Raw genomic sequence first — 23,837 nt, forward strand, 5'->3', positions numbered from 1 at the left:
AGACTGTGTGGGCACCGGACAGCTGCAGGGGGCTGGTGGAAGCCCCAGGTAAGTAAAACTCATTTTTTTGCTTGACTTAACCACCCTGGCGTTCTGATTAAATCGCCAGGGTGGCTGCGGGAGGGTTTTTTTTAAATAAAAAAAAAACTATTTCATGCAGCCAACTGAAAGTTGGCTGCATGAAAGCCCACTAGAGGGCGCTCCGGAGGCGATCTTCCGATCGCCTCCGGCGCCCAGAATAAACAAGGAAGGCCGCAATGAGCGGCCTTCCTTGTTTTGCTTACATCGTCGCCATAGCGACGAGCGGAGTGACGTCATCGACGTCAGCCGACGTCCTGACGTCAGCCGCCTCCGATCCAGCCCTTAGCGCTGGCCGGAACTTTTTGTTCCGGCTACGCTGGGCTCAGGCGGCTGGGGGGACCCTCTTTCGCCGCTGCTCGCGGCGAATCGCGCAGAGCGGCGGCGATCAGGCAGCACACGCGGCTGGCAAAGTGCCGGCTGCGTGTGCTGCTTTTTATTTCATTAAAATCGGCCCAGCAGGGCCTGAGCGGCAGCCGCTGGCGGTGTTGGACGAGCTGAGCTCGTCCAGACCGCTCAGCTGGTTAAGTGACCCTTTAAAGGAATCATCAGCCAAAATATGCTACCACCCGATCTACTTACCTGGGGCTTCCGCCAGCTGCCGATGCAGAGGCCGACCTCGAGGTCATCTTCTACTGGGCCAACTCCGCTGTCAATCACTCACACGTGGTATGGAGTGTACCGCGCAGGCGCAGAACTACTGCACAGGTAGTCATGCAGGCGCAATGGCTGCACGTCAGCATCTGCACTGGCAGGGACCAGCAGCTGGGAGCGCAGCTGTGGCGCTGGAGGTATCAGCGGCAAGGGGCCGGAGGAAGCCCCAGGTAAGTAGATGGGGGGGGGGGGAGGGCTTATTTTGGCTGATAATTCCTTTAAGGAGAACTTACAGTTTGTCCATTCAACATCTTTAGATACATATGTGAAAGTGGTCAGGTTAAAGAATAACTGAATTTATAATTTAAAGCTAAGCCATCCTAATATTGTTTGAAAGGATTTTTACAAGGTTTACCACTGAGGGGGAAAAACTGTTTGTATGTCTTGAGGTCCTGATGGAGATAGCCCAAAACCATCATGGATGTGTATAAATACTTGGCATGTTTGCTATGTTATTGTCATACCCAGCTAAGCTTGATAAAGAGGCGTGTAGCCTTGAAACGTCGCACTTGTTGCTGGAATATATTTATGCTTTAAAGCAATAAAAGAGCAGAAGAAATAGATGGTGCCGGCTTCTTCTTTCCTGCATTGCTGACTGATCCGGAGTGCTGCTGGGTCGCTGGCCGGGCACGTCGATTTGAAGCTACTAACGGAGTGTGCAGTCACACAAGTACTCTGGCTGTGCATTGAAGCAGACACCCCTTCTGCAATTGATTTGTCCCAATATAGCTAAATCCTACCCTCAATAAATTACAGCTTTTGCCTCTGATATTTAACATGAAAAGTAGGAAAATGTTTACACAGCTACTTAGAAATTATTTGTACATTGTCATTTTAGAACACTTGGGTATCGATAGTATTCCTTTAAGGGGATATACAAGTTGCCAAAGAACAGAAGGGGAGGGGACAGAGAGAAGATGTTATTACAACAAGAGAGCTATACACAACTCGCTGATCCCAAATGGTTTAAATCAGGAGCTGGAATCCACTTTGTTTTGTATAGTGGAATAGATGACCTCAGTTACTTGTGCTTGCTTTACAAATAAATATATGGACTTTGATGTAGCCCATATGAAAATTCATTGTATTTCTGATGTAGAAGGAGAGGTGCATATGAACTTTTTCACGAAGCTGCAGCAGAGCGCAGGCTCAGTAGTCTGAAACCTCTAAATGTGATTGGTAACATGAGCGAAAAGTTGCTGTGAAATGCAGCCTGTGTGTATAAAAGTGGCAACCCCGCCTCCCCTATCAATCATCCTGACGAAGCTCGCAGTGGGCTGGCGCAACGCGTCGGTGGGCGGGATCACGTCCTGCACTGCGTGATGAGCGCTCCCACAAGCCAATCCTAACACTGGACTGGATGGATACTTTCCAGATCTCTGCTTCAGTGCTCCCCACGGTGAGAGAGCGGGAAGAGCGGCTCTGAGGCTGAAAAACCGCTGCTGACAGCACATGGGTTTATTAAGAAAGTTATACCGTGGAGTGCGATCTGGCCAGACGCGGAAGTGGTGAGAACTAAGTGATCTGCCTGCCATTGCCCAAGTGCGAACTGTCTGTTTGTATCAATTGAAGTGCATATACTATCTTTGAGACTATTTACTTATGGCTACCCCCGTCCTCTCTGTCCTCCACTTTTAGGATATCAGTTATTGTGGTATCGGTACCAAAGTGGTCGGAATGAAATGAGAGTGTGATGGGGTGTTTGTGAGGATCTTTCCGCAGCTTATTTTAAGTGGTTTTAAGGTGTGGTTACCCTTGTTTACTGTGTTGAGGACCAGCCTTTTCTCTCTACACCAGTGGCATATACTATCACGTCAAGGCCATGCCTATTTTTTGCTGCAGAGCAAGATCCAACCCCTCCCTGCTCCCAGGCTGCACCCAGAAAAATCTGGTCACTGTATCCAGTGTGGAGGTAAGAATGATAAACTACTGTACCCATTCAGGCTTGAGATAGTATAATAGGAGTAACAAACTCCTAACGTCTGCTGGTTACACCAAACAGTTAGAAAACTGTAATTTTACTAACAAAAATGATTTTGCGTGTCAATACACAGATTGGCTCAGCACATGGTGTGCAACTACTGAAATCACAGACTCCCAACTATCTATAGCACAATAAGCTCAGCTTGGAACTTTCTAGCAAGAGATCTTTGTTTCTGTGAACTGCAATAAGCAAGCCAGTGTGAATAATGTATAATCAGCTTACATTACCACAGAGGATAAAGATCTGCATATCTAATTCCTGCTGCAGACTGCTTTTAATTTTTTGCAGACAAGGATCACAAATCCTCCTTGGACTCTGCATGTGGAGTTTACCTTCTCAGCACGCACCTCCCTGCTTCTGCTAGCCTGTGCTGAAATTGTTACATTGCATTATCTGAGATCACAAAACAGCACCTGGCAGGCTGAGAATGAAAAAAAGAACATTTTAAATCATGTCAGAACAAAACTCTATGGATTCCATTGAAATTGGATCTAAAATGTACCAAGAAATGCATTTCAGTAGAGTTAAACCACACCCGAAGTGAGAGAGATATAGAGGCTGACATATGTCTTTCCTTTTAAAATACCTAATGCCTGGCATCCTGCTGATCTTTCTGGCTGCAGTAGTGTCTGAGGCCCAGTGCACACCAAAACCGCTAGCAGATCCTTAAAACGCTAGCGGTTTTTGGAGCCGATTTCAGAGCGATTTTAGGCATGTTTAGAGACGTTTTCTAAACATGCCTAGCGTTTTTGGGAGCGTTTTTGTGTAGCAGATTACACATATTGTTACAGTAAAAGCTGTTACTGAACAGCTTCTGCAACAAAAACGCCTGGAAAACCGCTCTGATGTAGCGTTTTCCAGAGCGGTTTGCTTTTTTCCTATACTTTACATTGAGGCCATAACGCTTCTGCAAACCGCAAACTTGCAGCAGGAGGCACGTTTGCGGTTTGCTAAAAACCTCAAACCGCTGGTTTGCACCAGCCCATTGAAATACATTAGCCAAGCGTTTTCACAGACGGATGCGGTTGGCGGATCGCTCCTAAAACCGCTCAGTGTGCACTGGGCCTAAATCACATAACTGAAACAAGCATACAGCTAATCTAGTAAGACTTAGGCTGGTTTCACAGTGGGACGTTACAGGCGCACGTTAGAGCAGCCTGTAACGCACACCACCGCACAGCAATGAAAAATCAATGGGCTGTTCACAGTGCCCACGTTGCGTTACTTAGTAACGCTGCGGCCTAAGACAACGTACTGCATGCAGTACTTAATAAGCGGCAGAGCCGCGTTAGACTGCTTGCACATGCTCAGTAATGTTGGGGAGGAGCAGAGAGCGGCCAGGCACATGGCTAATTAATATTCACTGCACTCAGTGACGTGCAGTGTTTACTTCCTGGAGCGGCCGCTCTGTGCGGCGATTGGCCGGGCGGGACCACGTGATGCCGCATGCGTCCAAGAGTACGCATCACAGCATCACGGACGCCAGAGTGAGCTGCACAACGCGGCTCACTCTGACGTCCACATCAGAGCGCACCAGACGTTGCGTTAGGGGCACGTTATGCGACCATAACGTCCCCTAAAACGCAACGTCCAACTGTGTAACCAGCCTTAAGGCCCCGTTTACACTTAATCAGTCGGTACGTGTTTTTTTCTTCTCCATAGCAGTGAATTGTGAAAAAGATTTCAGTTAAAACAATTTAAGTATGAAAGTAGCCAGAGGAAAACATGGGCATTACTTTGAAAATCAGTTGTTCTTTCAGTTATAACTGAGAGCAACTGATTAAAGGGAACCTGTACTGAGTAAAATTATTTAAATTAAACACATGAAGTAACTTCAAATGAACATGACAATGATCCCTTCCAGTTCTGACAACATTTTGTCAGAACTGAAATATATCAGTTGCTGTCAGTTATATATCAGTTACTGTCAGTTAAAGCTGAGTGGACAACTGATGTGCCCGGTAATGTCTATGTTTCCCTATGGCTCAAGTAGGCAATGTTACAGTTTAACAGTGTGCTGACCAGGAAGCTGTTATGGGGTAATGGCCATTTTCAAAATGGAGGACGGAGAATTCCATCGATCACAGTGGACTAACAGGATGCGGGACAGGAGAAAGAGATTTCTGAGTAGACTACACGGGAGGTGTGTAATGATCTGCGCTGCTGGCTGCACAGGCAGACAACTGTTTGACCATTTGTTAGGTCTGAGTACTGCAGGTCCCTGGAAAAGAGACCTCTCTCCACTCTGCAAGCTGCAGAGTTGCTGTTCTGGGGTGGAATTTGCATCCACTTGTCATGCAAATTGCTTAGCTGCTTCCTCTGATGGCTTGCAGTATAAAAACCATTTCCTCCCAGAATTCCTTGCTGGTCATGATGGTTTGTTCCTGCGAACTTACCTGGAGTTTCAGCCTTTGCTAATTGTTTGCTAAGATTATCTTAGAGTAATTCCTTGGGAGTGCACTAGCATTCCTTCTAGCGTAGTCAGGTTGTATTATTTGTTTTGCCTTGTACTGTCTATCTGTTGCGATTGAATTGTCGCCAGCGGCGGTCGACAGGAAATCGTTCTGTCTGTTGGGATCGCATTCGCCCTAGTGGTAGTGCTTCCTTCTGTACTCTCTCTTAAGGGTGCAAGCCAGAGCAGCGGTTGCTACTGGTTGCTCCATTTATCGGTCTGTCTGGATCGCATCCGTCCTAGTGGTAGTGGCGGTGGTTCCTTCTGTACTCTGTCTGGGAGTGTAGGCCAGAGCTGCGGTTGCTACTGGTTGCTCCTGTCTGTCTTGTCTGGAACGAACGCTTGCTGTAGGCTCGGTGAGGTAACCGTTTAGCAAGCGTTCGCGTTCTCTATTCATTTTCGTGTTACATTGGTTAGTTAGGGTTGGCGTGTTTTGTCTCTGTTGCGCTTCTCGTGCGGAGACCGCGCCATTATCGTGCTTTTTCGCTGTTGCGCTTTTCGTGCGGCGACCACACTTAGCGAGTGCGTTTGTTATTTTCCTTGGCGTTCTGATCATTGTTATTTGCTGTGTCTTTCTTGCTACACTTGTGCTCTGTATTTACTCGGTCTTGTGTCACTGTTGGCAATTGCCACTCTTGCGATTGCGTTCTCACTTGGTTTCCGCTGTTGTGTGTTCACCGTCGCCGGGTGGCGACTACATTGGTGGACACACATACATTCTGTCTCTGTGCTCACTCTCTTGCGTTAGGGGCCTTCTTGCCCTGCATTCCTTCGACTCGTACAATTCCCATGGCATCTGTGGCAGTGCAGACGCTGTGTTCCTCTGCACTCCACAGCTCCATCTGCTGGTGGGAATTCCCCTCTACAGGTGCATTGCACCACAGCTGGGTTCTGTTATTCAGACGTTTGTGGAGGATTTCCGTAGTGTCAGCGCACATCCTGAGTGCTGGCCACGGAAATGTTCCCCAATCGTTACAAGGTGTATGTTTATATTGACTTTTAATTTTCAGTTCAGGTTTTCTTTAAGTATAAATGGGGTCTAAGTCAGAAACATCTGATTTGCATGCTTGTTCAGGGTCCATGGTTGTGTTCCTCTTTTTTTCCTTTCTTTTACCATAAAAGCCGTTTTCACTGTGTTTGAATGTGGCCCGAATCTGTAGCATTTCCCCGCAGGTGAGTCAGGCAGGGAAACACTGCCTATTCTTTCTATGACTGGTCGTCCAAATCGCACTGCCCTTAGGGCCTTATTTCCACTGGGAGCTGCGGCCATTTTTTATTTGGCACCAGCACCCATGCCATGCACAGCTAGAGTGATTCTGCTGTGTGTGCTGCAGAAATCCGCAGCATGCCATTCAGATTTGCACCAAAGTGTAATCTGGACGGCAAACCACTAGAAAGACAGGCGGTGTTTCCCTGTGCAGCTCGCAAGCGGGTAAATGCCGCAGATTTAGTTCAGGGCACAGTGGAAATCGGCCCTTAGGGTTAAAACCACATGGCGCTGTCTGAATGGCAGTTTCTCATCAGTCATTACCAGGCACACAAGGGGGTTTGGTTCCCAAGAGGGGGTCCCATGCAAATTGCGCTAGGGTGTTGGTGTACCCCACCTAAACTGACAAATGTTTCAACCAGAAACAGTGTCACCGGAGTGCTCCCCTGGATGGTAAGGCAGTGTGCTGTCATTCTTACTGCTTACAGTGATGCACATTTGAAGCTCTGAAGGGCCACATAAAATGGCAAGGAGAGACGCATTTGGCACCCGGGCCTTGTGTTTGACACTTGGGCCCGTATGCAATTCACTTTTCCTCCTTAGTTTTCTCCAAGTTGACATTTTTAAACTTGTCAATAAAATGCCTTTTAAGCCACCATAAAGCAAGAAAATGCTCAAAATAATTTTGATAGTACTTTTTCAACTTCTTTTGGGTACATTTTTAGTTGAAAAGTGCTGAAAAGTTATTTTAAATTGAAAATGAAAAATTATCTCCTAGAAGAAAACTCAGGTGAAAAAGTGAATTGCATATGGGCCTTGAGCTCTAAACCATAAGGAAAGGTGATAATAGCTTGGGGTCAGTCATATACACGTATAAAATGTATGCTACATTATCGTGCCTACATAATGTGACCTAGTTTCACGTTCTTGAATATTATCGACATTATTTGCATCTAACCATCTGTTTTGACCATCGCGACTCACATGGGGCCCCTTCATTTATTCTGCACAGGGGCCCACTGTTGGCTTTGTCCACCACTGACTCTCACAGGTAACTTATTACAGGATATAAAACTGCTGCAGGGCAGAGAGACAAGTCTGAGAGGAGGGAAAAGATATAAAGGGCAATATTTCAAGATGGCAATTGTAAAACATCTAAAACGGTCATTTAACTGAAACAATAAAAATAAGACTATGGGAAACAAATACTACCCCTCTTTCCCTGAAATTAAGACATTCCCTAAAAATAAGCACTAGAAGGAATTTTCGAGCATTATAGAAATATAAGCCCTACCCCAAAAGTAAGCCCTAGCGGGAGTAAAGGGAAAAATATGTCAACTTGTGTTATTACCGGAGCCCATGGTCTTGCGGGTGGGACCATGGCTCCGTCATTGGGTCAATCACTGCATTCTTTGCTAATCAGCAAGTGCAGTGATTGGCCCAATAACGGAGCCATGGTCCCACCTGCAAGACCGTCGACTCCAGTAGAAACACAAGTTGCCATACTTCTTCCCCATAGGCTGAAGCTCGGGGACACAGTGGCATGGAGCTGGGGGAAATAAGAGGGTGCAGGGGTATACCAGAAGAACATGAGGGTCAGCGGAAGACACAGCAGAAGACACAAAGGACATAGGGGGACACAAGAGGACAGGGGATAGGAGGACACAGGTACATAGGGGTACACCAGGAGGATACTAAAGGTACAGGGGTACACAAGAGGTGGATCCAGTAGTGGAAGAGGTGGCACAGTGGGGAAGGCCGGAGTACACACAGCCCAGGAACTTGTGTGTTCATAGAAATATAAGACATCCACTGAAAATAAGCCCTAGCACGTCTTTTGGTGCAAAAATAATATAAGACACTTTCTTATTTTCGGGGAAACGCGGTACTTATAAGTAGAACTACAGATACAATTGTTAATCTCAAAAGTTTGTTTTTAGTTCAGGTGTACTTTAAGATGCTCTCAAAAAATGTACTGTGCTAAGCATAAAGCCTGCAAAAGCTGAAGAAACTTTTAATGGACTTTGAATTTGTTTCAAGTGCCGTGCTTCTATGGAGAATTTTGCTAAGGGCTGCAAGTCTATTATGAGATGGGCAGAGTATTGTAGCAGCAGTCATGTGGAAGCACTTCATTCACTTCAGGGCAATGTTATCACCCTTCAGGCTCTGCCTCATGACCCTGGCGAAGTAAAGATAGGCATTCAGTATGAGGCATTTTTAAGAGATTAGATGTTAGATTCCATAAAAAGTTCAAGCTAATGAAAACCTACTAAAGACTAGGACATATCTTTATAATATCTTTATAGATTGTATGAGTGTGTTCTTTAAAAGACTGATGATAACAGGAATGCTAATTAGTTAAATGATCAATATTTCCTAATCGTTCTTTGTTTAGATAGATATTTATGTTGAGAAAGAAGCAGCAGCGTGCACCATCCGTCCATAAACATGATTTATTACAATTAGTGAACACATTCATAAAGCAGGAGTATTGGTTTCAGCAAAAGTATACCTTATTCATGCGATGCTTGCGTGGTGAGGGTGGAGGTCGGCGCTTTGGGCTCAGATGGGAGCGGTGGCGGTCGGCGCTTTGGGCTCAGATGGGAGCGGTGGCGGCCGTTTCGCGTCCTAATGGACGCTTGGTCATGCTGCATTCCACTATACCCTATACCAGGGATGGCTAACCTCGGCATTCCAGCTGTAACAAAACTACAAATCCCATCATGCCTCTGCCTCCCTGAGCTATGATTAGAACTATCAAAGTATTGCAATGCCTCATGGGACTTGTAGTTCCACCACAGCTGCAGTGCCAAGGTTAGCCATCACTGCCCTATACTATGGGTATAGTGGAACGCAGCATGACCAAGCTTCTGTCAGGACGCGAAACGGCTGTCGCCACTCCCATCTGAGCCCAAAGCGCCCACCTCCACCTTCACCACGCAAGCATCGCATGTATAAGGTATACTTGTGCTGAAACCAACACTCCTGCTTTATGAATGTGTTCACTACTGGTAATAAATCACGTTTATGGACGGATGGTGCACGCTACTGCTTCTTTCTCAACATTCATGTGATATTCTTTCTTCAATAATACTTTGCGGAGCACACGTCTAATACTACCAGTGAAGGGAAGGAGTATAAGCTGAAGTGGTGAATGGTTGCACGCTTGAAATTTTAACCCGCACTAATCTGGGCCTTATGCTAAGGAGTGCCACACTGAACTGCTTCTTGTGAAATACGTTTTAGATAGATATGTAACCACTTGTGCTGCAAGGACGCAGTGTTCTCTCTAGGTTCTTTTCGGTAGGTGCTCCATCCAACTATTTTAGGTGAGCGTCCGGCTGTTCTGGTAAATGACCGAATGTATGCCATTAAACTGCAACAATCTGTAGCCAGCAGCACATCACTGAATGGCAATCACATCAAAAAGTCTGCAGACAGCGCCCTGCAATTCAGCTGGACTCAGAGTCACATCACAACACAAGCAGTGGAAAGGGAGCACATCGATTTGTCTTTGCGACTGTCAAATTGTGAGCGCTCCAAAAAACAAATCCAAGTGCACTCAATGGTAAAAGGCCCTTACCCATGTCATATAAGAGCATAGAGAAGATTGCTAAAAGGTTAGGTGAAATAGCGCAATTGCAGTACATTTTTTTTTTAATTTGCTGGACTGAATGCAATACTTCTATTTCACATAGCTTTTGACAACCTTCACTGTGATCTGATATGACCCTGGTAGGGCTCTTTCACATCTGAGCTGGTTTTGCACATTTTGACTCAATGTCGATAGTTTGCGTTTTCCAAGGTAAAATGAAAGTCCATAGACTTTCATTTTACCTTTCACATCTAACGTTGCGTTTTTGTGTGTTGCTTTTCGACACTCCCCGGAGCTTTTAATCGTCCTACACGTGCGTTACAATGTAAATCAATGTAAAACGCAAGCTCCAAGAAGAGCATGCGTTTTTAAAATGTTTCAATGCACACAGCTACAGTTGAAAGTCAAAAAAAAATAACTTTACCTACGTTTTACTATGTGCTGTAATGGATTGAAAACGCATGAAAAATACAGCAAAACGCAAACAGCAAAACGCATGCTTTTAGCCTTTCCAAACGCAAGCTCTAATGTGAAAGAACCCTAAGGGCCTGAGCAGACTAATGCAATTGTGCGCAGTTGTGTCCGCTTTTCAGCAACACATCAATGTTACAGATGCTGAAAAGCGGACACAACTTCACTCAACTGCGTTAGTGGGCTCAGGCCCTAACGGTTGCAAACGTTGTGCCCAATAACAAACAGTTTTTAAAACTATCTAGCTTTCTGAATCACACAGACTCTTTGCTGCTCTCGAAAGGTCAAAGCAGAGCCTACATAACAATGGTATAACAGACAGTGTCCCATACATTCAGATGTACGCTCACAGTGCACTCAGTTTGGTAGACAGTGCTCATAGTGCACTCAGTTTGGTAGTTTGGTAGACAGTGCTCATAGTGCACTCAGTTTGATAGACAGATGAAACTGCAAAAAAAAGTGCTGGCAAAGATGGAATTTGCCAGACTTATGGTTCATGGTGTCCCATAGTGTATTAGTGTGGCAGCCCCATTCGGGCAAAACTAATACTGATTTTAAAGGGACTCCGAGCAGTGCAGAAACTATGGAAAGATGGATATCATTTTAAAGCTCTCTTTCTCCTCTTTCCAATGATATATAAATCGCCGCCCTACACCTTTTAGTTTTCGCTATTTTCGCGATTGAAATTGCCACGGCTGCGATTTTGGTCGAGAAAATAGAGAAAACCAAAAGGCTAACAGCGACGATTTAGGGGTCGTCAGAAAGAGGAGAAAGAGAGCTTTAAAATGATATCCATCTTTCCATAGTTACAATGTATTACACAGGGCGACTTTTTCTCAAAGTCAGCAGCTCCATTCAGCAGAATGGAGCTGCTGACTTTAGGAAAAAGTCGCCCTGGCGACACCTAAATCATCGCTGTACGCCTTTTAGTTTTCTCTATTTTCGCGATCGAAATTGCAGCCGCGCCAATTTCAATCGCGAAAATAGCGAAAACTAAAAGGTGTAGGGCGGCGATTTATATATCATTGGAAAGAGGAGAAAGAGAGCTTTAAAATGATATGCATCTTTCCATAGTTTCTGCACTGCTGCAGTGAACCAGGTATAGGTTAGATAGGTAGGTGAATCAGGTATAGGTTAGATAGGTAGGTGCCCGCAGTATAGGTTAGGTAGGTAGGTGCCTCCAGTATAGGTTAGATAGGTAGGTGCCCGCAGTATAGGTTAGATAGGTAGGTGCCCCACAGCGGCGGGGGGAGCAGACATAGTAGTTACAACTTACCTTCCGCTGCCGATCCCCTGCAGCCCTTTATCTCCTTCCTTTCCTGGCATCTGTCGCATTGGTAACAGCGCCACCTGTGATGACATGCGGTCACGTCATCACAGGGAGGTGCTGTTACCAACGCGATGGACACCTGGGAGAGTGGAAAGAGATAGAGGCTGCGGGGATCAGCGGCAGAAAGTGAGTTGTAGCGACTATGCCCACTCCCCCACCGCTGCGCCCCCCTCCCTGCCTCTCAATTGGTGCCAGGGGCAGGCCCCCTACTGACCCCAGGCCCGCGGTCCATGCCCGAGAGCCCTAATGGTCAGTCCACCCCTGTTCACGTGACATCATTCCAGCATGCCTGATTGATCATTTCAATCGATTTCGTCTGGAAACCTATCGAGTGGCCATATTGTGGCATCAATCTTTGCCAGATTCGATCATTTTGATCAAATCTGTGGGATATCAATGCCACAAATTGAGTAATGTATGGGCACCTTTTTACTTAGATTGGTTTATGTTTCAAGAATACAGATAAGGGTCCTAGTCTTTGTGTCATTATAGGGAGGAGTAAATGTCAAGAAGGGAGATAGTGCCCCACTGTTTGTAGGCACTCATGGCAACTTATAAGGCCGCACAAAACTCGTCTTGAGTCTATGTCTAAATTTGATCTCAGACCACTCAATCACACACACATCTACAACTCATTTCTATTTTTCATAATTGCATTAGTGTCATTTTGAGTCTGTTGTTGTTATTTATATAACATTTAAGTGCACTTCAAAAGCCAAATCCAGAAGACACAGATACCCAGTGGAAGAACTTGTTTTGATTATTTGAAGTCAAATAATGTATTATTAAAAGTACCTATTTCCTGCAACACATTCTGCTGGAGCAGGCAGTCATTTTTGAATAAACATTATCTGTGCCCAGCCCCCCTGCATTATGAACATACTGAGCCAAGCAGTAGCAGAAGGCTTGCCCTCATAACCCAATGCCAATACCTACAGGTCCACGGCTACAGGCTATTTAACCAAATTAGGATTTTTAGGCTTAGTTCACAAACAAAAAGCTAATATTTGAGAATTCTGTTAACCAACCTATCAGATGGTATACAGTAGAGTCTCGGTTATCTGGCACCGACAGAGATTGACTGACGCCGGATAAGTGTGCTTTCTGGTTGCTTGAGACCCAATGTTAAAAATATGCTTAGCTAATACAGAACTATACCCCACTCTATACTTACCATGAACTCTGTATTAATGTTAAAATACAGTAATTTAAAGTATATTAACCTTGGGGGAGCCATGAAACTCACCCTTTAAGCACAGCAGAGCCCATAAAAAGCTTATGGTTGGCTGGTTGGCTGGATGGTGTAATGGTTAAGGGCTCTGCCTCTGACATGGGAGACCAGAGTTCAAATCTCGGCTCTGCCTGTTCAGTAAGCCAGCACCTATTCAGTAGGAGACCTTTGGCAAGTCTCCCTAACACTGCTACTGCCTATAGAGCGCGCCCTAGTGGCTGCTGCTCTGGCGCTTTGAGTCCGCCAGGAGAAAAGCGCGATATAAATGTTATTTGACTTGTCTTGTCTTAAAGAGACCCTGTAGCAAAAAAAAAAGTTCCCCTGGGTGGTACTCACTTCGGGAGGGGGAAGCCTCAGGGTCCCAATGAATGTTCCCCCTCCCCTGTAGCTGCAGGCAGTCCAGCGCTGGCTCCCCCGGAGTGTCCCGGAATCCTCCCTCGACAAGGCTGACAAGCACTGATTTATTTACCTCTACTGGCTCCAGAAGGGGAGCTGTTGCGGCTTTCCGCACGGAAATAGTCGAAAATAGCTGATCTCCGTCGGGTCCGCTCTACTGCGCTGGAGACTTGCGCCTGCGCAGTAGAGCGGCACGACAGCGATCGGCTATTTCCGCCTATCTCCGAGGTGGAGAGCCGATACTGCGCCTGCGCTGGGAAGGTAAATATTTACATCCCCGCTGATCGGGAAGCTTGATCTCCACCGCCGTGGGACCGAGGAGGACAGGGGAAGCCTCGATAGGATCCGGAGGCTTCCCCCACCCCAGGTGAGTACTCTCCAGGGGAGGTTTTTCTCAGTACAGGTTTTCTTTAAGAAGTTGGCCTTCACCACTGTGAGTACTGCCGGCAATGTGCTCTTTGAGACTGCTGGTTAGTTGAGTTACAGATAACTGGGACACTACTGTACTAAGATCTATCCCTAGAAATGAACCTTAAAATTAAACAGTCAGCATTTAAAGTACGGTATATCTGAGGCAGAATACAATAAAATAAAAAGTTACTTAGCTTAGAAGAGGGAAGCTTCTGGATGTTCCAGATACTCCCGTTTCCTCCTGGAGACCACCTATGCCGCGCACAGAGCCTCAGAATATAACTTCAAGGAGCTTGTTGGATATGTTATCACAGTTCGCTTCACTCAATGTACAAGCGTGGCCATACTTCGCCTGCATGAGTATGGCTGCGCCTGCGAAATAAGCCATGCACCAAGAGGAGCACAGTCGTAATTTAAAATGGGGGCCTAAGGAAGCAGCGGTGGTCTCCAGCAGGACACAAGAAGCCTCTGCATCCTTTCTTAGGTTGGTTGCTTCCCTCTTCTTAGGTAAGAATCCTTTAAAAAAAAATGATTACACTTTGTGTTGACTTTTAAGTTTTGTGCCCATGAACGAGGACTGATGCCCACAGGGATCTGGATTTGATCCCACAGGCAGAAGGTCGGGGCCCCATACACATGCTAGATGCTTGGCAGAGGCCAATCCAACCAGCCTGGCCAAGAACCATGTAGTGGGTGTACGAAGCCCTACATTTGCAGAGTGCACCCAACATTGCTGTATTTTTGTACTGGATAAGGGGGGGGGGGGGGTTAGCAACATTTCAATAGGAGTTAAATTCTGGGATTAACCAGCTGTGTGCGGTGTCCTTTTTTTTTTCTCTGTAGAATATTCAAAAATAATGCCTATAACCTCTGTATTCTCTTATGCATTTAATAGGATTAATAGTGTGAATAAAACCGTGAGTGAAAGTAAATCCGGCAGTAGGCGTGAACGTGATAATTTTATACAGGGCAACCTGCTGTTATGTTGCAGAGTCAGCTAAGCTCCCTCATAATAAAAACAGGTCAGAATAAGTAGCTCATCCAACATTTAATACTAAACTCCAAAACTGTATCACTGAGGATAATTTATTCCCAGCAGGCTACATACCTTCGCTATCTTTAAACTTCTTGATCGCCACAATCTCCTTTGTTTCCTGGAATTATAAAAAAAGAAAAGGACACCATGACCTTTCTATACAAGGACTTAATAGGACAATTAGCAAATATCATACGTTGATATATGAAAAGTTAGCAGAAGGTTAGCCTTACTAATTACACAAATGTTTTAACATAACATTTCACTTAATCCACTGTAGGATGTCGATTTATGTGAAGTCAGTCTCAGACATGGGATCATTATTACAGGAGTTACTTATTTTGTATGCCTTTCATTTAAACAAATTTGAATTAACAGGTTTTCCAAGAACAGCCACTTTGCATGACTTGTTTGATAGCATCAAAGCGTTTGTAAAATAATAAAAAAAAAACAGCAGAGAGAAAGTCTCACTTTCGTAGCATTTTGGGGTGGGGAGCAGTGATGAACTAGTTAGCACTAGCCCATTTACATTTAAGGTTCACAGGTTTTAAAATTGAATCAAGATGTTGCATTAACCCATTAGAAGCTTCAATAGAGTTAGCTTGAGATAAGTGCACCGCTTTTGACCTCAGTCGGCAGAACTCATGCTGTAAATATCTTGGAAAGCTTTGATCTCTCCCTGCTAGCAAACAATACAGCAGCTGAAAGCAGAAGTCCTCTATTATTGTCTCACACTGCCCCCTAGTGAAAAGTGGTCACAAATACACATTACAGCAGTACTATTTAGTAGCAAGCAAATGTAACGAATAAGAAATTAAAAAAATGTGCTAAAATACATTGACCTGGAGCACTTACAAGCCTCTTAATAAATTGGCTGCTAAAGGGTTAAAAATGGTTGAATGCTGGGGAATGATCACACAAAGCATGAAAATCTTTCTCACAAATATACTATTTTCATCTCCAGATACAAACATTTGCTGAGGTCTATAATTCTATAGAGATTCCATTGGATTTAGTTTTCTTTCAAAATGTGACCTGTAATTTGGACCTATGCGGCCAACGCAACGCAAGTTTGGGGGTTTTCAATACAATCTATCCTGCAGCCTAACCTGTGATGGCAGACACAGAATTACTGTATCTAGGCCTGAAGGTACAGTACTGTAGGCTTGGTAGTGGCATAGCTCCAGAACCATAGGTCCTAAAGCAAATTTGTACACTGCGCTGCCCTTTCCAGCACTCTATGCATGATAATCTCATAATACAAGCCACCACTGATTGAGAGAGGTGTAAGCAAATGAAAAGTTATGGGTTAATAATGATTATCACTATTCACAGCACATACAGAGCATCACTACAGCACCAATAAAAAGCAAATGGAGGAGGGCACAGGGGCCTTCATACAGGTAAAACCTCTGACCCGCCTACGCTACGCCACGGATGTGTGTCTAATATTATGCATGCTATGCGAGATATTTTACAAGTCAAAAGATATGCAATTCTGTCAGCCCTGGCAGATATACCGTCCCCGCAGCTTAGAAAGGCAGCAAAGGTAGTCAGCTGGCACCACTATTTCCTTTTTCCCTTTAGCTTCAGCTGTACATGTTATCCTGACTGGACAGCTCTTCCTTTTTCTTGGCATTTCCGTCTGCTATTTAGGATTCAGTGGCTTTTACACACAATGATTTTTGTAAGTTGAGCAAGAACAGTAACATTTCCAGTAAATCCTGTGAGGGCGTAAGTGCATGTAGGAGTGCGGGGTGAGTGACCCGCAATTAGCCATCGCTGTTCTGCGTCAATAATCTATTGACTATGAACTTTGCTTCTCAAGTTTTGTTCATTGAATTCATGTTTAGTCTTCCATTGGGGTACAAAATGGACTTTCCCGGGCGATTATTTCACTTTTCAGTGCCTTACATATTAATGAACTGCTAAAAATGTACACAATTCTGATTAACCCTGAGACAAAATAAATAAATAAATAAAGTGAAATAAAGAAGAATGCACGATACAGCAAACTACAGATGAGTCATAGCCATCAAAGCTCCGTTCTAGAAAAGGATTCCAGAAAAAGCTCAGTTTTGGATAGTGTGGTAAGAGGTAGAACATCTTTTGGATATTTATTGCTGCTCTGCACTGCTATTTGTCAGAATGTTCATCAAGAGGTTGATTTACAACTCAGAATTACCAGTATGCTGTGAGTCCTGGATTTATGCACATTAGTACAGTACAAAAGGATTTATGTATGCTAAATCACGCCACTTAAACATGACAGCCATTCATTACTAATGTTGGTGTTTGAATCCAGGTTTCTTTAGTATACCATACTTCAAGTGGTCCTGAACTCTTGCACAGGACAGAAGGAAAACAGAGAGAAATTAATCATGTATGCATTTAGAGAGTTTAGCCCAGGCATGGGCAAACTTGGCCCTCCAGCTGTTACGGAACTACACGTCCCACAATGCATTGCTGGAGTCTGACAGCCACAGTCATGACTCATAAAGGCAAATGCATTGTGGGACTTGTAGTTCCGTAACAGCTGGAGGGCCAAGTTTGCCCATGCCTGGTTTAGCCTGTCTAATGACTCCTCATCTGCGACTAATCACCACCATTATTTGATCTCTCAGCTGTGTCAGCTCAGGAATCACCTCTACCACAGCAGAGCAGCTAATTTGTAAACACGAGATGTTAACAATATGTCTGCGTCAATGAAAGCAGGAAGTACATACTGCAGATTTATTGCAGGATTTGTATCGACTGTAACAAAGAAAGGTTTTCCTTTAAAGGTTATTGTTGTTGCGTATCTTTTAGAGCAGAGAGGTAGTTCTGAGTTTAGGTCCACTTTCAGCACCAAAGCTAGTGGAGAGGGTCACGATTCATGCGACTCTGTTGCTTACTCCTTCCATGCGGGAAAGAGGAAGCATTGGAGTCACGTGAACCGCAACCCCGTGGGCCTCTCCACTTGCTTTGATGCTGAAGTGTGATATACGGCCTAATTCAGGTTTCCAGATGAAGAAACCCAGATTGGAACACTAACACTATTAAAGTCGATCCGAGACAAACTTTTGCTGCCTTCATTTTTCTGCCTCTTACATATAGTTTAACAATACAGTAAAAAAGTCCAGGTCAGCACACCTTTTTCAAGAAAAGAATTTTCTCAGTTTATTGCTCCATAAGCACGTGAAAACTTGACAATTGTTTCGGGGCCACGGCGGGTCCCCTTCTTCAGAAAGTGCAAACAAACAATACATCAACTAGTGCACATAGATTATATACTCTGTAAGGTGGGAAACCACCCATGCCAATCAAAGACCAACTCCTCCCCTCCATCCCTCTCATCTCATGTAAACATTGTACCATATCGTTCATCATACAATAAATCCTGTCTGCATACCCAAAGCATGGCGTCTGTCTCTCTTACTGCAGCCTGCCATGCATAATCTGCCCATCTACAGTCACCCACGAGGGCAGTGTCAACTCACCCTGGTGTGTCACTCAATGTTCGTGGGGGCGGAATTCCGTCTCCATTCAAACTCCATAGGCTGCCACTTCGCGCCACGGCCCCTCCAGCCGTTACCGAGCGCTCCCAATGCCTGTTGTCATGGTGACGGCATTACTTCCGCCACCCAGACTCCGCCGTCGCATCACTTCCGTCGAGCGGTGGATACCTCCCACACCATGTCTCCATGGTGACCACCACCGCACTGCGTGCCCGCAAACATCACATTGGACGTCATGGTGGAACGCCCAGGCCAATCCCACGGCGCTAGCACGTCACACCGTGGGTGTTGGCCTAAGGTCCACCGGCCAATCATGGCTCTCTCCGCATCAAGTGTGGTCAGCTCCCCGTTCGGCTGCCAAGGCAACCATAAACAGTGAGCATCCACACGTAACTGCAGCGAGGACGCAGCACAAGGGAGGAAAAAAGTCTATATATATATATATGCTTTGAGACATAAAGAAGCGTGCGCAGCGCCTATAGGTGACACACCGGTGATGACACCAACCTCATCGCCGGGCAATGTGACATGATACATACTACTGTGGCTCATTACACAACCATATGCGCAGGATGCAGAATCAGGCTAAAATCAGGCTAAAATGGTAACTGCAGATGAGAAGAGAACGGGACTGGTATAGACAGTGCAGGGGGACTGCGATGGGCAGCTCGGCAGCGCCCGCGTTCGCCAATCTGTTTGTTGGCTTTTTGGAGGAGACGGGGGTGTTTTGCTCGCCGATGTACCTTGCCCACGTGGTGTTGTGGACGAGGTACATTGACGACGTGTTCCTATTGTGGAGAGGGACATCCAGTGAGCTTATGACATTCATTGAGCTCTTGAATTCACTGTTTGAGGGGATCGTGTTCAATCCAGAGGTGTCAGATGTGAGGGTCCCTTTCCTGGATGTGATGGTTACAAAAAAGGACGGAGGATTGAGTACGAGCATCTATAGGAAACCCACTGATCGCAATACCTTGCTACATTATAACAGTGCCCATCCGAAACATCTGATTAACAGTCTTCCCATATCGCAATACCTGAGAGTGCTGAGGATATGTAATGAGGAGGAGGAAGTTTCTCGTGAACTGGAGGTCATGAAAGAACGGTTCCTTGAGAGAGGGTATCCAGAGCATGTACTGACTGAGGCCCTTCAAAGGGCCACAGATATAATGGAAGGTAGGGAGAAACGAATGGCAAAGAATAATATAGCCCTGGTCCAGGACTATAGTCCTATGGCAATGACTCTTAAAAAATCAGTGGGCAAGAACCTTACCATTCTACAATCTGATGCAGATTTGAATCCATCTCTGCATGAACCCCCTATACTTTCATATAGGTCAAGTAAAAGTCTACAGGACATATTGGTACAAGCCGACCCCACTAATAAGTATGAAAAACCTCCATTCACCTTTTCAGATAGGAAGGGCTGCTATAAATGTTATAAGTGTAATGTATGTAATTCACTAATCACTGGAAAATATTTTTCTGACCCTAGGAGTGGAAAGAGATATTATCTCAAGGACTATTACAATTGTAATACAGAATACTGCACATATATGTTACGGTGCCCTTGTGGATTGGCATACGTGGGCAAGACCACGAATGCCTTTAAGGTACGCTTTCAACATCATAGGAGTGACATTCGACTTGCCATTGAAGCGCTACAGAAAGGTAAAACCTTAGATGTAACCAAACCAGTTGCGGTGCACTTTGCCAATATGGGCCATCGCACTGGTGATCTTGAGGGGCTGGTTATTGATAGCGTGAAAAAGCCACGGAGGGGTGGCAATCGGGACAGACTACTACTTCAGAGAGAGGCATATTGGATATACACGCTTGATTCTGTCTCTCCCAGAGGATTGAACCAGTACAATTCTCTGAACTGTTTCCTAAATGAAAGATAGAAGATTATTATTAATTAATGAGAACAGATAATGTATGTGTTCGGGAGTGACGTCATCATGTTACTCATGCTTTGCTGGTTTTGATGTTGGAATTGATCTCTGGGTATTTTGCATTGCGGGCTATGGGGAATGGGGTCCGCCTCACTGGGAGTACACTCACACTATTATCTGTTTGAGAATTGTTGTAACCCTCATGACCATTTTTGTTGTTTTTAATTTTCTCCTTATTCTCTTTTCTTCTCCCTTTTCTCTCTTCCTTTTTTCCTATCTCTCTTCCCCCCCCCCCTCTCCCCCTCCTCCTCTTTCCTTTTTTCCCCCTTTCATTCTTTCCCCCTTTTTTCTCCCTTCTTTTCTCCCTTTCTTTCTCTTTGCTTTGCTTTTTTGACTCTTCTCTTCTCATCTGCAGTTACCATTTTAGCCTGATTCTGCATCCTGCGCATATGGTTGTGTAATGAGCCACAGTAGTATGTATCATGTCACATTGCCCGGCGATGAGGTTGGTGTCATCACCGGTGTGTCACCTATAGGCGCTGCGCACGCTTCTTTATGTCTCAAAGCATATATATATATATAGACTTTTTTCCTCCCTTGTGCTGCGTCCTCGCTGCAGTTACGTGTGGATGCTCACTGTTTATGGTTGCCTTGGCAGCCGAACGGGGAGCTGACCACACTTGATGCGGAGAGAGCCATGATTGGCCGGTGGACCTTAGGCCAACACCCACGGTGTGACGTGCTAGCGCCGTGGGATTGGCCTGGGCGTTCCACCATGACGTCCAATGTGATGTTTGCGGGCACGCAGTGCGGTGGTGGTCACCATGGAGACATGGTGTGGGAGGTATCCACCGCTCGACGGAAGTGATGCGACGGCGGAGTCTGGGTGGCGGAAGTAATGCCGTCACCATGACAACAGGCATTGGGAGCGCTCGGTAACGGCTGGAGGGGCCGTGGCGCGAAGTGGCAGCCTATGGAGTTTGAATGGAGACGGAATTCCGCCCCCACGAACATTGAGTGACACACCAGGGTGAGTTGACACTGCCCTCGTGGGTGACTGTAGATGGGCAGATTATGCATGGCAGGCTGCAGTAAGAGAGACAGACGCCATGCTTTGGGTATGCAGACAGGATTTATTGTATGATGAACGATATGGTACAATGTTTACATGAGATGAGAGGGATGGAGGGGAGGAGTTGGTCTTTGATTGGCATGGGTGGTTTCCCACCTTACAGAGTATATAATCTATGTGCACTAGTTGATGTATTGTTTGTTTGCACTTTCTGAAGAAGGGGACCCGCCGTGGCCCCGAAACAATTGTCAAGTTTTCACGTGCTTATGGAGCAATAAACTGAGAAAATTCTTTTCTTGAAAAAGGTGTGCTGACCTGGACTTTTTTACTGTATCGTTGAAGTTTGGATGTTGGGGCTCAGCATCCACAGGCCATAGCACCCACATCTTGGGTAAGGTGTGCCACCTCCGCACTTGAACTTTATCATCTTACATATAGTTTATTGGGCTGTCTTCCCCCAAATGCTTTTTTTTTTTTTAAATTTCATGTATTACCTAACTGCATGTAAATGAATGTATCCACACCCCTAGCTCCTCCAGCGCCTAGGCATTCTGAGTCCCATGCTGCAAATGCTCATGGGACCTCAGCCTGGGGAAAAAGAGGCTTTTGCTGAAACATTCACAAGATTTCAGAGACAAGTGGGCGGAGAGGGGAGGAGAGAGGAGGAGAGGGGAGTGGAGTTTTCACAGGCTGAGGGGTGGAGATGCAGAGCAGCTTGCCTGTGTAATGATGACAAGCAGAATATGGCTGTTCTCTTTGTATCACAGGAAGAAATAACCATGTACTGTTGAAGCTGTTTGCAGCTAGATTTACTGTGTAAACCATCTAAACATTAGATAAGATATATAGACAAGTTACTCGCTATAGTTAGTTTTTCATCTCGGATCTGCCTAAATACATAACACATAAAATACTGAGTGAGGAGGTAATCTCCGAAGGCTATTTTTTAGTGTTGTGTGCTGGTTAGAAATGTGAAATCGGCCTGAAGGTGTTTTGAAGGTAAAGTGAGTTCCTAATCAGTATAGAGATCCTAACAAATCGGTTAGGCATTGTTCACATCTATGTAGCGCAGATGGCCGTGCAATCAGAACGCTTCGCTAATGATCGCACGCCATCTGCGCCGCTACCTGCTGCGCATCCCATACATTACAGTGAACTGGTCAGCTCTGCGCTTGCGGGCAGAAAGCATGCAGCAGTACGCAAGCGCATCATAGCACATTGTACTGCTGCGCAGCAGCTTTGATGTGAACAGCAGAAGGGCTGTCTACAGTATGCCCTTCTGCCATTCTTTGCGTGTCACACATCATACAAGCTTGCAAATACGCACAGAAGCGCGTATGATGTGAACGAGCCCTAACATCTAATTTGTCCAAAAAGGCTGAAGTGGTGTACATGCAGGAAAATACAAATACTACCACCTTTGAAAACCCTTTGTATGATAATAGGGGTTTCCAAAATTACCATCCGCTCATTATCACTCTTTAGGTCAGTGCAGTAGAACCCTACGAAGGGAATTGTATAGCGTTATTAATTTATGTGCACGACTGGACCTGATCTCACCATTCTGTTATGCCAATCTTATGCATCCATTTTTTAAACAGGTCTTAAAAATCTCTTATCTTTCCATTCACGCAGCCTCTTGAGCAATACACTCCTCTGCGATAGCTGTAAAAATCATCCGTGTGAAAAGACAGATAAACATATGACCGCCAATTCATTGTGCTCTGTGAATTTTTGGAACATAAACATCGGGTGTTTCATGAGTCAGATGGTAAATGTACCCACACATGCCCATTAAATCCGCAAACGAAATCTTTCTGCTGGCTCTCGCAAATACAGTATTACATCATTACTCACTGAAACATTGATGTAGTAACTCAGTAATGTAACTGTGCCACACAATTTATTTTTAATGCTTTGTGTTAAACAATCAGTGGAGGTTGTGAGTCAATCACAGCAGAGGAAACAGCTGTTGACCATGCCTGCGCTAGCAATAGTTCATGCGTTCCTGATCAGCTCTCTGTCAGAGCCAGCTCAAATATCAGTTAGACTTGGACATGTTAGTGACTATAAAATGAGTTAGCAAATGTGTGAAAAAAAGCAATTTATTAAATAGAAGTTGACAATATAAAATATATAAAATATATCACTGTAATAGTGGTAAACCACCCTCCTTTAATCATCATTATTATTCATTTAAAGTAAATAAATAGAAATAAAAACCTTTTTTTGTTACGTGCCATGTTTGAAACACTGTGCATGTTCACAGTCATGAAATTGCATGGAACTATCAAAAATGGTATCATCAGCTATAGCTCTACTTAGTTTATGCACATTTATTGATAAATGTAAGGGGTGGGCAAACATCTGGCCACTGAGATCGGAGCAGGTCATTAGCTTGCGGGGGTAGGCAGGTGTGTAACAGACACCAATGTTAAGTATCAGTAATCGAGTTGGGCACTAAATGCAGTACTAGCAGCCGATTGGCTACTATAAAGGGAACAATTAGAGAAGCCAATCATCTACTT

General features: G+C 45.0%; 1 protein-coding gene across 5 annotated transcripts in view; it reads right to left on the reverse strand.

The window, feature by feature from the left end:
- CDKL5 (cyclin dependent kinase like 5) overlaps positions 1-23,837 on the reverse strand; it is a 494,542-nt gene that overhangs the window by 190,772 nt on the left and 279,933 nt on the right. For all 5 annotated transcript variants that reach the window (XM_068269971.1, XM_068269974.1, XM_068269970.1 and 2 more), the window contains exon 5: positions 14,918-14,963. In XM_068269971.1, coding sequence (XP_068126072.1) covers positions 14,918-14,963 — 46 coding nt within the window. The remainder of the gene's footprint in view (positions 1-14,917; positions 14,964-23,837) is intronic.

This window comes from Hyperolius riggenbachi, chromosome 2 (assembly GCF_040937935.1).
Source record: "Hyperolius riggenbachi isolate aHypRig1 chromosome 2, aHypRig1.pri, whole genome shotgun sequence".
Classification (NCBI taxonomy): Eukaryota; Metazoa; Chordata; class Amphibia; order Anura; family Hyperoliidae; genus Hyperolius; species Hyperolius riggenbachi.